Consider the following 17,087-nt stretch of genomic DNA (forward strand, 5'->3'; position numbering starts at 1 on the left):
TTTTTGTTGCTAGTTCGCTTCATGGTTGTTCAGATTCTCAGTGCAGAGCTCTGCTTCCCTTCCCCACTCCAGTGTATTCGCCGGGGTCCGAATCGCACGATCGAACGATGGGCTCACGTTCTGGACCCTTTCAGCCACACTTACTTCAGCCAATCATCAGCATCTTATTGTCAGCCGAGGCAGATTATGACGGGGGAGATTTTCCTGTTGAACGATTGATCACATCGTTTTGAATTGCGTTGTCCCTCTTTCCCCGCAGGACCTGACGTCCGTCTTACAGTACTTAGCGCTGGTCAGGTCAGACATGGCCTTGACAGTAATATTGCAGAAGCAATGCTGAGAGAAAGAATCACAGGGCCTCAGCGGGTTCCAATGGGGAGAACTGTGCTTAAATATGGGTGAGAGCTTAGGTTGACAGTACGTAATCAGAGCTTTGGCCAGAATGCCACTCTGAACCATCGTTGGTTTGTCCATCAATTAACGCTCTGGCAAGACTCCCCATGTTGTTGACTTAGGGCAAAACTATTGACTTATAAAGAAAAGGAAAATTATAGATAAATGCAGGGCAGCATTGAATCATGGCAAGAAGTCATTTTCAACAAATCTTCTTGCCTCGTGTCTGATCCATTCATCAATCTCATAGTGGTTGCAGTGTGCGTGAGCCATCAGCAAATCCTTCATCGAACCAACCTGTTCTTTCAGTTTGTAACACACCACCTGCATGCTTGGGCGCCGAGCATCCAGTTTCGACAGGATTTCTTCTAGTTCCTTTACATGTTTCTTCTTCCTGTCTCGACATCTCATTGCGGCCCGCCGGTTTCGCTCACGAGTCGCATTGCTCGCTGAATCCTGCCTTTTGGCGCACTGCCGCATCCGGCCTCTCGTAATTGATTTCGTGGCTGGTGCATGAGGCGGCGTCTCAATATCCAATTCAGAAGAAGTTGAAGAACTTGCTGCCATCAGGGACGGCCCCAGAACCCCTGCTGTCGCAAGCTCTGTTTCGGAAGGAGGTGTGATGATTTCTTGGTTCCATATATGAGCGCCATCTTGATACAGGGGGCCAGATTTACCCCAAACGTCGTCGCTCTCAAGGTCTTCATAGAATTGAAAGTCGCATCTATCGTTGGAAGCCTCAAAACTACCGGTACTCAGGACCTGATCGAAATCGCGCGTCGAAACCTGGAAGTTATAGTGTTAGTAAGCATTTACGGCTTCTCCAGGAAATGCCTCTTGGCTCTGCCAAAGTCAACAAGTCCAACCAAGCCTTGGTAATTCCGCATGGACATGCAGCAGTGTCGGCGAAGCACAATATCAACGTACCTCTCCCACGCCAAAGCTGTCTTCAGTTCCGTCAGAGTGGGAAAAGGGTGACAGGAAATCCTCAACCATAAGAGTGGTAAGTGAATGACATGAAATCGATTTCGTGAATGAGAAACTGGTCATGGGATGAATCTCGTTGCATGAAGTCATAAAACCCCGAATTAGGTAGCTACTGCTGTGAATGGCGCTATAATAGTGGCGGCGTTGTGACAAGAATTTGCTTTTAGAGCCTCATATAACCCTGAACGAACCTCCCAATGCTGGGCATTTAGCGTCTTGTGATTATTACTGGTAAAGTCATGGGATCACATCGCTCGGTAATCTGTACTACCCGTCGGCCTATGGCCGGCAGCCCGACCGGTAGTGCTAGATTTTCTTTGACGGTTGCCAAGGCGAACTCCGGATGCCGATCCACAGTTGTTTGTCCAAGGGTCTAAGACTGGTCGGTACTTTTGTACGTCATACGATATGACGAAAGGGTTGCAGGGGATTGAATCTAGCCTCTAGGTCTAGACTTGGGGGCTTGGCAAGGGAAACCCTGCAGGGACCGTGGTTCAGATCGTGGACGCTCCCCATGGCGAATTACACGGCAAGACGGAAGCCATGTGGCGCCGAACCTCGCTCGTGGTATCCGATCTTTGACGTTTGAGGCACAGGGATGGTTTCTGCTTCATTTGAACCACGTACCAAATAGGCCATGACCCCATGATGCAACGACAGAAACGGAAGAGCCCCCACGGCTTCTGGGCCCTCCGACTGTCGCACCACTACGCCAATCTCATAGTTCCCTCGTGGCTGCGATCGCTAAAAAGACTAGAGGTGACCTCATGAAGGGTCTCGACCTGTGGAGAGAACCGATCGTGCATGCACGTATAATTAGACCACTGCCCTGGTGCGCGCCATCCTCGAAGTGCCGGGAGGGAGGACGGAAAACTTTCGATGTTTTAGCGTTCCGCCACAGTTACATCACCAATCACTATCACCAACACCAGCAACTCGAAACATCATGCATACAGAGCATCGCGCCACCAGCGAATATGCTCGTACCGCTCCGCTCCCACTCGGAACCATCTTATCATTCCAAGATCCGGCAATACAAACCGCTATGGCTTATCTTTTGTTCAATAGAGACTAGCGTTGAGCGCTTGACACCATTTAATTCTCACAACTGTCGCACTCCCCTCGTCGCTCTTGTTGGCACCACTCGGTAACTCTCTTAAAGCCTGCCTTCATACCTTACCCACGTTAAGTGCTTACCCACATCTCCCTGCACTTGATTCGAAAATGCTATACACCCCTCCATTGAAACCATCTCCATGTTCTGAGACAGCCCATTCGGATGTACCATGTCCTTTGCAATCGATACCCCGACAATTCGACGACCAATCCACCAAGCATCTCCCCCAGCAGCTAAGAAAATCTCGGGCTGGTGGGTTATCTGGGGCGCCGCGCCCTTCGGATGCCTTGGCGGATCTGAGAGCATCCTGCGCTGTCCTTCACACATCTGGTGATGCCGTCCTTACCGAGTCAGAAGATGAAACAGAGGGCGGGCTAAAATCCAAACAGCGGGTAATTCGCAAACTGTCTGGCGAGTTGGTCCAGCCCATACTGCGCCCGCCTTCTCGTCGGCGCCCTGCCAGCATGCCAACCAGTCCCACCGCCACAAAGTCAGTTCACTTCCCCAGCCACTTGGAAGAGACTCTCGATTTTTTTCGACTGGACTGTCCCCTTTCTATCAGCGCCGGGTCACGATCCGGTCGAGTCGATAAGGGCAGCTGCGAACATCCCATATCCCGGGATGTACAACCCTCTCCAGGCCAGTGGGAGATGGCTACGCCCAACTTCCCACTACAGACCAGGTCCCGCGAGTCCCAATTTGTCCATCTCAAGAAACTGAGGTTATTGGACGACCAAAAGTCCTTGCAAGGCTTAGTGGCTGTACAGAATGTCGCATTTCAAAAGTTGGTTACCTGTCGCTTCACGTTTGACAACTGGAAGACGACCTCGGACGTCGCCTCAATATACACGGATGGAAACGCGTCAGAAAAAGCTCCATCGGGCTACGACTTTTTCGTCTTCACGGTTCAGCTCTCCGACATTCTCAACCTTGAATCCAAAATCGCGCAATTGTGCGTCCGCTACATAGTCAACGACCAGGAGTATTGGGATAACAACTCTGGCCGCAACTTTCAGGTCTGTTTCTTTAAGACCACTTCGCTGCGAGATGGCGGTGTCCTGGATCAGGGTGTTCCATTGCGGTCGCATAATCGACTCTCCAACAATACCACGCTAGTAAAGCCCACGTCTAGTGCCTTTCGAGGGTTGGACCTTGCAAAATGTTACAGCATCAGCGCATCGCTTGATGCAACAGTCCGAGCTGCCAAATGCAATGCTCGTAGAAAAGAAAACATGGGGCCCATGAACGCTACGGCTAGCAGCTTCAAGCTGGCATCTCGTTTATTTTCGCAAAAGTCGACAAAGTCTGGCATCAGCGCAAGCTGCCCCGAGTCAAAGTTCTCCATCTCAATGCACAGTGGCTTTGACAGATACTGCTCCCCGCGGGCCTTGACAGCACACAGACGGTTTGGCGACATCGGCATGTACGACGACGTAAACGCAGTACCCTTTCGTCCGTATGGGCTATTTTGAACGGCGGGTCGAGGGTTACACATTGCCAGTTACCACAGGCCGTATTCTATGAACCAAAAATCATGAGATCTTGTGTTAAATAGATTTGATATAAAGGAAACAGAGGTAGTATACTATCACGAGGTGCATGACTAGCCTTAGAGGTCTTAATACCGGCATAGCTATATAGAAGACGAGTCCACGCGTGGCTTGTTTGAGATAAGAGTTCTGCTATATGATTATAAGCCACAGACTCGTAAGTAGAAAAGACAATCTAACTTACCTGTTGGTCTGTCTTTTTGTTGTCGCAATATCTTAATATTATGCTATTTCTCGGGACGCGAGAAGTCTAGAAATGGCTCTCTTTCAACCTGCCAACGAAAAAACAGCCAGAAAGCGAGTTGGCCAACCAAATAAGCATAAGGGTCACGATGTCTCAAGCAAGCCCTGTACTCGATCCGGCCGTTCTGGTTAGTTTTGCCTTGGTTCATAACCATAATAATGGCGTGGGTTGGGTTGTTGTGAACCTGGACGCCCTCGTTAGGACACTGAAGATAGAAGTAGTCGGCCAACTCAATGGGCCTCTGGTTGCTTGATTGTAATAATATGTGGTTGCCGAAGAGAAAATCTATGGAAGTATGTAGTTTATATGCCTTCTCTTTTAATCCCTAGGCATAATGAGTATACAGTAGTACTTTAGCAGGCGAGTAGGCATCTTTAATGGTGCCTACCATCCGGTCTGCCTACTCTTTATGTCCTTTCTCGTGAGTCTGTCGCAGAAGATAGCGATAAACAGCCTTATTTGCAAAGCCATGTGGATGTGGCGATGGGTTTAATATCTGGCTATTTATTCTCCTCGTTTGTTGCTCTGTCTAGAGTCTCGTAATGGCGTTGCTGTAGGTCCACGGTGTTGAATTTGAGCGTGAGCGCGGATTTGAATGGCTCTTCTTTATCTTCTGACGTTATATCAATCTTACCCACGGCCGTTTTGACGGCAATGGCGATACAGCTATCATCCAGAGCTGAAGGGCTAGGAGGGTTATCAATAGAGGCCATCAACAGAGGCCGTCTTGGCCGTCTTCGCCGCCTTGGCCTTGCGTTTAGCCACGCCTTTGGCCTAGAGTTTCCTCTCATTTTTTGCTTTAGATCCGATCTTAGGTACCCTGTTGATGACTTTCTGTTGAAACAAAATTGGGTTACCCCAGAAGACTGTTGAGACTTATACTTCAACACTTTCTCGTCGAGAAACCAAACCAATTTGCCCTCATTCATGAGGTTAACTGGCAGAACGCCTCCCTGGTTGTACATCTTAGCAAGCTGGCTTCCGCCTAGCCTTTCAAGCGTTACGAGAAGGAAAGGTCGGAGTTAACCATTGGCGGCTCCTTTGCACACGCGTGCAGTCTGCTCTTTCGAGGCGAGAGGTGGCCTCCTTCGATAATGCGATTCGTATACAAGACAAATACACAGGTCCACACCTACAACACGCAGCACATAGAGAGCTTGCAAGTTCCCTGTGTCAGCATCACCGCCACCAGCGCTGGAGCAGGCACTGAAAAGGCTGACTCGAATACAGCCGGTGTTGAGACTGTATGGCTAAGATGGTCCGATCTGCTGGTGGCAGGGATGTGGATACTATGTGAGGAGCTGTGCTCCTCTCAGACACATGTAACCTAGACCTTTTAACACCACCGACAATTATTCGCTTCATCAGCCGGCAACCTACACCAATGACTCGCCTTGTGCATTGGAACTCGGGTGATGTTGACCCGAGAATCTCTGGACCGCGTGTGGCCTCGTTAACGGGGCTTTGGGAGATATCTATGATATCGCTTGGAAATACGATGTAACTGACCCTCTCGCACAGTCCCCTTTGACGGGATCAGCACTCTCGAGCTAGACCAAGAAATTTCATTACTAGGGTGTTTTTGGTGGCACGTGAAACTCACGCGTAATCAGGGCGTCGGCCTCGTCGAAACTCAAGGGTTCGAGTCCATAGGCTTCTTTCATTGCTGCCAGATAATGGGTGTGGCGATACTTTTGCTCCCGGACGACGCGTTTGCCCACAGTGACGGCGACGTTGGCCATGTTGAGATCCGTTGTTTAACGGATCAATGGCTATTCCGATCCATTGGTGGCGAGGATGTGGGTGTCTTCTTATCAATAGTTTCCGGTGGTTAGCACCAGTCTTTCTTCTCCCTTGAATCAACACAACATGTTCATTTCAACAGGTTATGAGCCCGGAAAAGCCACCATACAGCTGAGTATCCCCCTGATCATGATTTCCGATATCACTCGAGGTCTAATCGCCTCCTTCCACTGCGACAAAGATACTCATTGCAACTTACTCAAAGTTTTAACGGAACACTGCTAGCCGCGTGATCTAGGAATCGAGCACTGCGATGTTGCACACTTCCCGGCCTATCAATGAAAATGTTCGCGCGAAAAACTTTCACCCTATACTCGACCTCACGATGGCCTCGCACAACTACGACTTGAGAGCACGACCCCTCTCAAAACCGACCTTCCTTTGATTCTTTCACAAGCAGCACTTTCCTCATCATGACATTGACCTTGACGCATATTTTCTTGCTGAATTCTGCTGTTGAGTTCTTGCTGAATATGTGGCAAAAGAGAAGTACTGGAAACCACTGGAAAGGAAAGAATTTTTCACAGGAGTATCGCCACCAAGGATGCGAACCATTCAATTCAATCAACCAAATGCCTCAGTTGCGTTGAGTGGACCCGATCAACCATGATCTCCAGTGGAGTTGATCAATTGCGAGTCAAATTGAGTTGAATATCCACTGGTTGAAGTCGCTGACCTCCAAGCCGAGCTATTTCCACCCTCGCTCTTCCATCTCCTTGTCTTCACATCCCATTGTTACCCACGATGTTTCTTCCGCCCCATTGCCACTACTCTCCTTGACAGGACGAAGCAATATGTCCAGGTCGTCGATTACCCCAGCCCGTAACCACGACCGCAACACTTGGCACATCCCGATAATATCAGCATCAAGCCGACTTCGTAGAGGCGTCGCCATACGCCCTGCCGCTGCAAACAACCTCTCACACTCTGCTGACATCGGCTGAATCGTAAGGAAGTCCAACGCCATTCGTGAAAGGCGAGGATACCGCCGTCTGCGCTCATGCCAATACGATATTGGGTCTCTAACGTCGTTGTCCTCATCCTCCCACGACGACTGCCATAATTCGAGCTCGTCCATGTCCTCATCGATGCCGTCAGGCGAATAAGCTTCCTCTTTCACCACGCTGCACCCGGAGACCGGCCGAGTGCGCTCACAATACGCCTGAAACGGGTTGTAGTCTTCCGCTGCCGCTTCGCAACTGGTTCGTCGGCCACGGGATTTCGTACAATCTGAAGGTGACGATATTCCCTTTCCCATACTTCTCGAACCATCTGCTTCGCCTTCCTGACCCATTCCGGGTTGTCCTTCCACTCATTCTCGAAATATCCCCATCGGAAAGCCGGGTGCAACGCTAAAACCTTGTAATAGATCAGCGTCTCGTCCAGGCTGCTGTAGGATTTATTGAGCTTTTCCCAACCCAAATTGATGTTGATTCTGAAGTGCTCCGCGTCAGGTATCTCAGACGCCAGCTGCTTATAGTCCTCGAGCACCTCCAACAAGAACTCGAAGCCCTGGATAACCTCCCATGCATTCCCGTAGGAGCAACCCACCCTTGTTTCCGCCTGCGCTGCTGACCGTCGCCTTCTAGAGTCTTGACAGCATCCTCGTAGAACCCCAGAAGTTTGGCTAGGTGTTCGAGCACGTCCCAGTCATTCGCCGTAAGCTGGTTCTCCTCCAAGCAAATCCGGGGCTCCTTAGCTGACTTCCTGAGGTTGCCTGTCCTCCTCGACCTATTATCCTGCTCCCATTGCTGACGATGCTTCAAGACGAGCTGCTCGACGAATGGCCGAAGAGTGAGGGCGCGCCTGATCATATACAGTTGAGAAAGCCACCGGGTATCGTTGTCAATGATCCAGTCGAGTGGCTTCCTTGCTCTGATTCTGGCATCCGAGGACATGTCGAATTCAGAACGTTGTATGCTCCGCAGCAGATAAGTAAGCTGGTCAAACCCTCTGACGTCGACCACGAGGTTGTGGAGCTTTCCGACAGGTCCTTTGCGACGCTAAAGTGTATGCTCTGTCTCAGACAGCGCCGCTGCGCCTGACAGCTGCTCCTCGAAAGCCCCATCATTGTGGCCGAACAGCAGCGCTTTGGCCGAGAGATTTAGAGTACTTGTGGGGGCCTCCAATTCGGCACCCCCGTGGGAGCGGCAGCGACCACGGGGGCGCGCTGACCAGCAAAAGGGGCCCTTGACTCGCAAAAAAAAGGTACTTCTGAACAGGAGGGGCTTCCACAAATTTGGAAGTTACTTCATTATGAGAATAATATGTGATATTTGCGACCGGGGGCATGTCATGTATTTACACCAGTCAACTTAATACTTCAACTTCCTCCTCCTTTGGCACCGTAAATACGCCCTGGCTGACTTCAATGCAGTCTTCAACTGTTATTTCCAAGCCGTCAGCCTCCAATGTAAGCACCTTGCGACCTGCACGGCGTTCCCGTTCCTCCAAAGTGAGGAATTTGACTGCCGACGCAACGGTCTCGGCGTCATACGCAGGGGGCCAAGTTATCCCGGTCAACCGTTCCAACGGGGCTTGCAATTCCTGTGAGAACTCGCGAATGAGGGCATATCTATTACTCATATCTTCATTTGAAGATAGAAGCTGCCGGCGTGCCGCTTTCACCCACCAACCTCGCCTTGCGTCGACCCCTGATGCCTCGTTAAAGCTGGCTCGAACAATATTGCGTACATCTTTCATCCAACGATGTATATACTTCACTTCGTCAATTGCTTCTTTCTTCCTATATCGTCGTTCTTCTTCAGCCTGAGCCGCTCGTCGATGGTAATCATCCTTAGCAATGCGAAGTCTCGCATCACTAACGCGAATTGGGCCGTAGTTACTTACAATAGAAGTCCCTTCCTGTAGTGCCCGTCGACGCAAATTCTTCTCTTTCAAACGTTTCATCTCCTGAGTCGACGTAACGCCATTTATCATGAGAACTTCAGTTGCTTTCCTCGACTTCTCATGAACACGGGCAACCGAGGGAGTCAGCCGGATGCCGGAGACGATAGATGCCTCGATCCGCAGGGCAACATACTCCTGGTAACGCTGGATGACACGTATGTTGAAAGGTGGCGTGTCGACGGTGTTCCAGTTCATCATTTCTGGTGTTTTGCGTGTCTCTGGCTGTTCCTCCTCACTCTCATCGTCATTTCCGGCTTCAGTATGACTTCCGGTCTCGTCCCCGCCGTCAGAAGCGCTATCAGAAGTCTCTCCAAGTGTGATATAACCAGGGAGGTCTTGCTCGTTGACTTCTTGGCTCAGAGATGACAACGGATCGACCATCTGATCCAAAACCACTGACGGGTCGAAAGGATAGATACCGCACTTCCTCCAAGCAGAGACTATCGTCGACTTCTTAAAGGTTCGATTCCTCATCTCCTGAAAGTAGAAAGGAAGTCAGCCTTATTAAAGTCGGTAGCACCATCACTGATTTCCCGATATAAGATATGCTGTTGCCAATGCTTGTAAGGGCTGAACACTCCGACATCCAAAGGCTGCATAAAATGCGTCAAATGGGCGGGAAAAGGGAAGAGGTCGATATTGTGCTGTTCACAATATACATAGAGTTCCTTGGTGAAGTGACTCTCGCATCCATCCAGGAGTATGACTCGTTTTTCGTTGGGATTTGAAGGTCTCGTCAGTTTCTCAAAGTGTTCAATCCATTCTAAGGCGAGCATATCAGTGATATAGCCCTTAGGGCTCGTGGCAATGACGGTATCGTCATGTAGGTCGTTGTCAAACCACTTGATCGGGAGCTGGACTCCGGGCATGATTTGGAATGGTGCAATCGTCTTCCCAGTTGCCGAGATAGCCTCTATGACTGTCATAGAGACGAGTTCATGAGCATCAGTGAGAATTGGCCGGTCAATCTCTGCGAAAGTCCATAGGAACGTGCCTTTCAGGAGGTATCCAATCATGAAGCCAATCTCATCGACGTTCCACACGTTCTCGGGCTTGACATAACGCATATACTCTCGCCAAGCGTGGAACCACTTCTCAACGAGGCCGCGGTCTTCCATTGACTTCCTTTTGGCATCTCGAGTAGTTGACTTCTTCCTATGAAAGGTGTGCTTCCAACGTCTCATAAATCGTCTTGCCCACTTCCGAGATGCAGTTGGCGACCGCCCCTTGGCCCTCAGAACTGAATTAGCATGTTGACGGAGGGCACGAATCGTGATATGATGTCCGTGAGTGACGCGGCGATGTGCCCAGATAACTATCGCACCCTCCTCTTCCTTTGAAAATAAGGTACGGTTGCCACCATTCCGACTGACTGGATGAGAGCCCTTGGACCGAGAATACAGTCTCCAATAACTGACTTTGAGCTCACGGCTTGCGGCAGCGAGACTCTTATAGTAACCGGCTCGAAATAGCTCGACACCGGCTACCGTGCGCAGTTCGAGGTTCTCATCAGTAAACCGCGGAAAGTTTGGCTTCCTAGTCTCTGAGTTGATCCAAAGACGCACTACGTCTTCTCCTGATCTAGGGCTATCACATGATATAGTTTCCGTCGTCATTGGTGCAGGGTTGCAATAGTTGTGGCCGTATTTGCGATAGTGGTGAGGACGTAATATTATCAAAGATGACCGAAGTTGGTGATATCATGAGCGGGGTTGCAGATAACTGGGTCATTTGTGCAACAATGCGGGATTATTCATGAAAAAAGAGGTACTTCTATTTTGGCGGTATCAGCTCCGTTGTAGAGGTATCTTTTCTTTTTGCGAGTCAAGGGCCCCTTTTGCTGGTCAGCGCGCCCCCGTGGTCGCTGCCGCTCCCACGGGGGTGCCGAATTGGAGGCCCCCACAAGTACGCCGCTTTCTGCATTTTGACGCCCACGAAACGGGATGCTGTTTTGAGCTTCAATTGCAGTGTTTTCCCGACCGCTTTTCCGTCGGCTTCAGTTGTGGCGAAAGGCTGAGCAATCGTTTCGTTCAGGGTCGTACACCCATTACGGAACGCCAAGCAATTGCCGGGCCGAGGCGCCTTTTGTCAGACAATTGGTTCCCCAGGGGTCATTGCCGGTACCAGTCAATTGATAAGAATTATCTAAAGAAAAAAGAAATTAAATAGCCATATATTTAGGCATAGCAATTTAAGCTCATGTTGTTGGGATTGAAGTCCTTGATGCGAGAAGCCGGATGTGAAAGCGGATACACGACCCCAAGGTACGGGCCGGGTCTCACATCCGGTAGCACGTCTCACTGAGGCTAGTAGAACCCCATGGAGACATGCGACAACCTTTCCAGGGGAAGAGTGCGGTGTCCGAATAGAAGGTTAATCGAATCCATAGACTTAATACGAAGCATCACGAGCGGTTCAAGCCATAACAGTAACGGATATCTGAGAAGTACTCGATATCACAGGAAGTAAGTTGCAGACAGCGCGTTGCACCCGTTGGTTTCCCGCCCTCCTCTAAAACAGGAGATAAGTTGCATCTGGCCTGATATTGGCGCCCTTGCTGGCCGGCAGGAACTACGAGCTGTGGCCTAGATTAAGGTTAATAACACCATTAATGCAGCAATTGGCTTGCTTTGTGATATGTCACTAGTGTGTACACCACATGGGTGCATATCAAGTGTGCAGTGGTGTTCCAGGAGGTAAGGATCCGCAGACTCATCTATCCTGACCAAGGATTGGACTAGGATACCCATGGCTGCGGTTGCGGCACAGGAATGTGGCTTGATACTCCCCATGGCCAAGTGTATTCGAATAAGCCTGCCAATGCCACGGGTGGTTTTTATATTCGAATGGGAGAGTATGCCGAGAGTGAAGGGCGAGGCGCCTTGTTGAATACCTTACAGGACAAGATGTAATAAAGGTTAACCCATTGTAAAATCCAGAAGCAACATCGTGCATTGAGTGGCTGACCCACATCGCCAACAAGGCTGCTGCAGGGTCCAGGGTATCACCCGGGGGCGTTACCGAGAAGTGACGTATCTGATGTTAGCGCGGTGATCAAACCTGCATACGTCCCTACTTCATTAGCTCTTTAGTTCTGTTCTCAACCGTTGAGAGTCAATAAATGCCAGGTGGCAGGTGGCAGGCGGCTGCTGCAAATAACAGCTTCAGTGTCCAAAGCAGAGGAGGAAAGGGAGGTATCGACAAAAGGGAAGAGTCTCCCTTTGCAATAGAGCCGAACCTCTTATCCTTCTTATCTGTTCGTCGTCTTGCGCTGCTCAACATACACCTATACCAAGAATTTCCCCGCTTTCTCTAAAACATTGTGGAGTTAAAGGGAGTAGTTTTATTGGGGTTGCCTCACGTGATGACCACACTGCACAATAGACTTCCCGGCTCGGAAGGTTCACTGAGGGGTTTTCTTCCCTCCTGCAACTGCCTCACGGGAAGTCAATTGCTCGCCTCGGCAGGTGTCTCGTCATCTCTCACGCAGTCGAGACTCGACTTTCACCCCCCCACCTTCCCTCTGTATATAGCACTACTACAATATACAGACACTTGCCTCCCTACGAGGGAGCGCGGACGGGCCCTCTCTGACGCTGCGGTCTAACACGCTTACGCATAAGACCGCAGTGACAGGTGACCCGTTGCGGCCAAACTACACACACTCTGTCCCTCTTGACTGCGTGAGGTCACCAATAAAGGGTCATATTTTAAGTACCCACCCCATTGAGCTGCCCCTTGAGCCGCCTTTGTGACACCCCAACTAGACGGCACTTGCCAGGTTCGAATACATAGTCTAGGTCGTACGGGCCTTTCTCCCGAGAGTTTAGTACTGCCAGCCACCTATAAGAAAGGACTCTGTGAAAGGCAATCGAGATGCAAACTCCGAATAGCACGGATCTGGAGGTGGGATGATTAGGCAAGACAAAGAAATGATTATTCAGTACGGGATACTCCGCACCAACGAACCAATTGCACCCCCGTCACTAGTAACTATGCAATGCCAGCATGTGTCCCTCCCCCACCTTTAGTTATGTCCTTCTCATCTGTCTTCCAGCCCCCTTCTAGTCCCGCCTTTGCCCTTGATCGCTCCGTCCAGGCTGCTCCGGCTGCCGAGATGTGGCCTCTCGCTGAATCCCCCCCTTTAACGCTTGTACATATCGCTGAGACTCGTGGGCGAGGTAGTTCTGGATGAGGGCGCAGTTGCATCCCGAATGCTGTAGAAGTTCCATCTTAAGCATATAAATCTCGAGAGTTAGGTCTGCCACGCAAGTTGAAAGATCGCGATGGATGCGCTCCAGGTCCTGCTCGCTGGACTCGAGTCTCAGCAGGTCATCCCTCTGCTTGGCTCGGAATTTGTTGGCTGCGAGTCGGTTCCGCTCCCGGGCCCTTTTCATGTCGTCATTGCGCTGTTGGACTGCGTAAGCGTTGTTGCCCCTGGCACTTCTATTGCCGCGAAAACTTGCATGCTGTGTCTTCTCCTTTGCCAGCGGGTCCATGTCTATGTCGCGAGACGAACTTCGTCTATCGGGCTTGCAAGATGGAAAGCGGTTAGTATCGTGATTTCGCTTTTGACGCAGGTTCTTTGGTGACAGGGTCAGTACCAGTCATCCTAGACAGGAGGTGATTTCTCAAAACCCACGGGCTCAGAAAGCATAGAAGAAGGTGAAATCTCCGTAACGGGGATGTCGCTACCCCATAGATTGGGAGACTCGGTCATAGGGTTGTTGTCGCTCCAAACATCCGTCAATCTGGTATCGCTGCGATATACAAAGCTATTGGGAGGTGAGGGAACGGTCGGCGCGTAGACGCTGTTTACCGTACTAGTCTCATCTTGCGATGAACCAAATGGTCCTAGCTGGTCTATCGAGCACCATTGCTCCCATGGGAGAGGTTGAGAGATATAGGATGCCGCAAAGGTCCAGTCGTCTCCCATAGGATTTAGCACGCCTAGGGCTCTGTCGTCCATGAGATGGTAGGGAGCAGGGGGTATGTTTCTGCTCAAGAGGCTAGACTGTTGGCCACAATACTGAAACAATAGTTAAAGAGAGTTGTTATCCATCTGGAGGGGTATTGTATGTACCGCTAGCCTATTACTTTACGCTAGTAACCACGGGTTTGAGCTGATGGTGGAACTATAGTAGAAGCCTGTGATGATTGGAGATGGAAGAAGATACTGTGCCGACTCTCAGAAGCCATTGCAGACGAAATGTCCTGCACTATATAACTTGAATAGACGCAAAGCGTCGAGCAACCAATGGCTGAGCTCCATGGAATTGCGGAGGCGCATCAAGGACCTCCGAGGGAAGGCTGAGACAAAATTGAGGATGTTAGGGCACGTGGACTAGAAGAGCCCTTGTCTCAGCCCGTTGAAGCGAAAAGGTGTGTTGGTGATTATTAAGGGTCTAAGTTATGTGTGGCTGGGAGGAGCACGGCTTACTATACGATGCCTATACCCTAGATCTCTCTGTCGGGGTTGATGACTCTATCACAGGACACTCGTTACACTTTTAGCACGCGAAAGGAGGGGTTGGCACTGCCGTGAGCGTTGCATCGCGAGATGGGCGCGACCCTCGGGGAGATCTTCGTCGAGACCGGGGATTCAGTGGCTGCAACGCGTCGCTCGCCGAGAGCCATGAAACCGACCGCGAAAGCCTAGAAAAATGTGCAGGCAGCCGCAAGCAAGGCCGGAATGCCAAAGTATGCTGCTGTAGAGCAAATGGAAGCAGGTGATAACAACCGTGGCAATGCGGTCGGGGGATCGCAGGCCATGGAGAGCGCGGTGAGCGGCAACGAGTCGCTGATCAAGACGATGCTCCCGACGATGCTCCGGGAAACATCAAGCCATCTCATGAGCGAGCAGAAGCAGATGTTGGAGAGGCTCTTGGATGCGTTGCTTGAGAACCAGCAAAAGACGACAAAGGTGATGAGTGAGCAGCTGGAGATGATCCGACACCTCCAGCAGGAAGTTCGTACGGTCAGGACCAAGGCAGCCGAAGACCGGAAAAGGACAGAAGAGTTTAGGCGCATGCACGAACAGACGGCTGACGAGTTCAAGGCAGTGCGAGAGGAGATAGCTGGACAGCTTGGATAGATGAACAAGCAGCTTGGGCAGGCACGACAGCAACAGCAGAAGAAATGAGACAGCTACGAGAGCAGCTAGATATGATGACCAAAAGCGCCACGGCCAATAGTGCCTAAGCAAGCCCTTAACCATCATATGCAGATATAGCGCGCACGCCCCCGACAAGCCAACTAAGCAACTTTCGAAGCCTATCGTCTATGCGAACAACACCGTCCGCGTTCAGCGACACGTGGTGCTGTACCATCGATATGTTAAGGGTGAACGAGGAGGATAGAGGCAAGGCCTAGGCCGGGGGAGTCCGATAAGCCATTGAAGAGGAAATGCGGTCCAAAGAGGGCCAACATAGCTGGCGATGCGTAGCGGTAGTGAGAGGCGTACGAAACGCAGATCGCATCAAGGTAATCTGCAGGGAGGAGGCCGAAATGCAACTTCTTAAGCAGACCGCACAGAAAACCGCAATCAAGGGCGCGAGAGTACTGAGGGACCAACTTTTCCCAGTCAAGGTAGACGGCGCAAGTCGTACGACAGTGCTGGACTCGAACGGCGATATACTCCCCGGAGCAATAGAGGCTCTGGGTAAAGAAAATAAAGTGATAATAGCCAAGATCTATGAGTTTAGCGATAAAGATAACGGCAAGACGTATGGGTTAATGGTGATCTATATAACGAAAGTAGTAGATGCGAAGCGACTCCTAGAGGAGAGGTGGTTTCACCTGGCGGGAGAGTTAGCCAGCGCCAACATCCTTAAACCGCGTCAAGGACCAGCCTAGTGCTATAAGTGCTGAAATACTGGCCATAAAGCATTCGCATGAAAGAGGGAACAGGTATGCGGAAGGTTTGCGCAGCAAGGATACTAGCATAGGCAATGCCAGGTAGCAGAACCGTCATGTGCTACCTGTGGAGGGCCTCACGAAGCCTTCAGCCGAAACTTCCGGGCACGAGAGGCACAGGGTGATGCATACTAAACTGCAAACATTCCAACTCAACGTACGGAAGAGAGATATGGTCCAACTAAGCATGATAAACGACCCAGACCTTCAGCAATACGCAGTGCTGGCCGTTGCCGAACCATACGCACGAACCATGAAAGGTGCGGTGGTAACGATACCAAACAGCCATAGCAGCTAGACCAAGATAATACTAACGCAGATGCATAATGCGCAGTGGCCGATCCGTAGCATGATATGGATCCGACAAGACATAGAGGCGGAACAGATCCTGATACTATCAGCAGACCTAAAGGGGGCGGTGCTGCGACTCCCCGATAGGGATATGCTGGTGATATCAGTATACGTGGACGGGAAAAACGAGGAGATGCTGCATACCTAAGTGACGACGTTCCGCAACGCAACAGGGAGAAGAATGGACGTGATCCTCATAGGCGACTTCAATCGTCACGACCAGCTCTGGGGAGGAGATGACGCGATAGGCAGAAGACAAGACGAGGCGGAGCCGATCATCAGTCTCATAGAGGATCACAGCTTGTTCGGCCTCCTCCCCCGGGGGACGAAGACGTGGGAGAACTCAGAACACGCAAGCACGATAGATTTGGTGCTAGCGTCGGCCGAGTTGGCTGAGGAGAGGGTAATATGCGGGATCCATCTAACGGAACATAGCTCAGATCACAGAGCAATTGAGACTAAGTTCGACCTAGGGGTGCCAGAAAGAAAACCCAGCGAACAACGGCTATTCAAGAACGCACCGTAGACAGCGATCAGAGAAAGAGTAGAGGAATGGCCCCGATAACTGCCATGGGATAGCGACGTGCAAACCCAAACGGACATGCTCATGGGAGTCGTACTCGAAGCAATCAACAAGCTCGTGCCACTAGCAAAGCCATCCCCGTATACAAAGAGGTGGTAGACAACAGACCTAACCCAGCTCCGACGGGCGTACACGTACTAGAGGAATCAGGCGAGATCGCAACGTCGAAGAGGTCAACGGTCGCCGGAACTAGAACAGAGAGCCAAAGGAAGCAGGCAAAGAATTCCATGACGC

At 50.8% G+C, this 17,087-nt stretch overlaps 4 protein-coding genes across 4 annotated transcripts; 1 reads left to right on the top strand and 3 right to left on the bottom strand.

The window, feature by feature from the left end:
- Nucleotides 1-931: 931 nt before the first annotated feature.
- On the bottom strand, nucleotides 932-1,551 carry NCS54_01492400 (Hypothetical protein; the record flags this gene model as incomplete). Its single annotated transcript, XM_053160044.1, has 3 exons — nucleotides 1,321-1,551; nucleotides 1,055-1,179; nucleotides 932-995 (listed from the first exon to the last, which is right to left on the bottom strand). The coding sequence occupies exons 1-3, from the start codon at nucleotides 1,468-1,470 to the stop codon at nucleotides 932-934; spliced, it is 339 nt and encodes a 112-aa protein (XP_053016019.1). The 5' UTR covers nucleotides 1,471-1,551.
- Nucleotides 1,552-3,147: 1,596 nt separating this feature from the next.
- Nucleotides 3,148-3,969, top strand: NCS54_01492500 (CBM21 domain-containing protein; the record flags this gene model as incomplete). Its single annotated transcript, XM_053160045.1, has 1 exon — nucleotides 3,148-3,969. One exon carries the CDS (start codon nucleotides 3,148-3,150, stop codon nucleotides 3,967-3,969), a length of 822 nt encoding a protein of 273 aa, XP_053016020.1.
- A 3,241-nt stretch (nucleotides 3,970-7,210) lies between these two features.
- Nucleotides 7,211-10,122, bottom strand: NCS54_01492600 (Hypothetical protein; the record flags this gene model as incomplete). The annotated part of the gene is made up of 4 exons (XM_053160046.1): nucleotides 7,211-7,529; nucleotides 7,646-8,097; nucleotides 8,945-9,481; nucleotides 9,664-10,122. 4 exons carry the CDS (start codon nucleotides 10,120-10,122, stop codon nucleotides 7,211-7,213), a joined length of 1,767 nt encoding a protein of 588 aa, XP_053016021.1.
- Nucleotides 10,123-13,068: 2,946 nt separating this feature from the next.
- Nucleotides 13,069-13,973, bottom strand: NCS54_01492700 (BZIP domain-containing protein; the record flags this gene model as incomplete). The annotated part of the gene is made up of 2 exons (XM_053160047.1): nucleotides 13,069-13,587; nucleotides 13,647-13,973. 2 exons carry the CDS (start codon nucleotides 13,971-13,973, stop codon nucleotides 13,069-13,071), a joined length of 846 nt encoding a protein of 281 aa, XP_053016022.1.
- Nucleotides 13,974-17,087: the final 3,114 nt, after the last annotated feature.

This window comes from Fusarium falciforme, chromosome 13 (genome assembly GCF_026873545.1).
Source record: "Fusarium falciforme chromosome 13, complete sequence".
Classification (NCBI taxonomy): Eukaryota; Fungi; Ascomycota; class Sordariomycetes; order Hypocreales; family Nectriaceae; genus Fusarium; species Fusarium falciforme.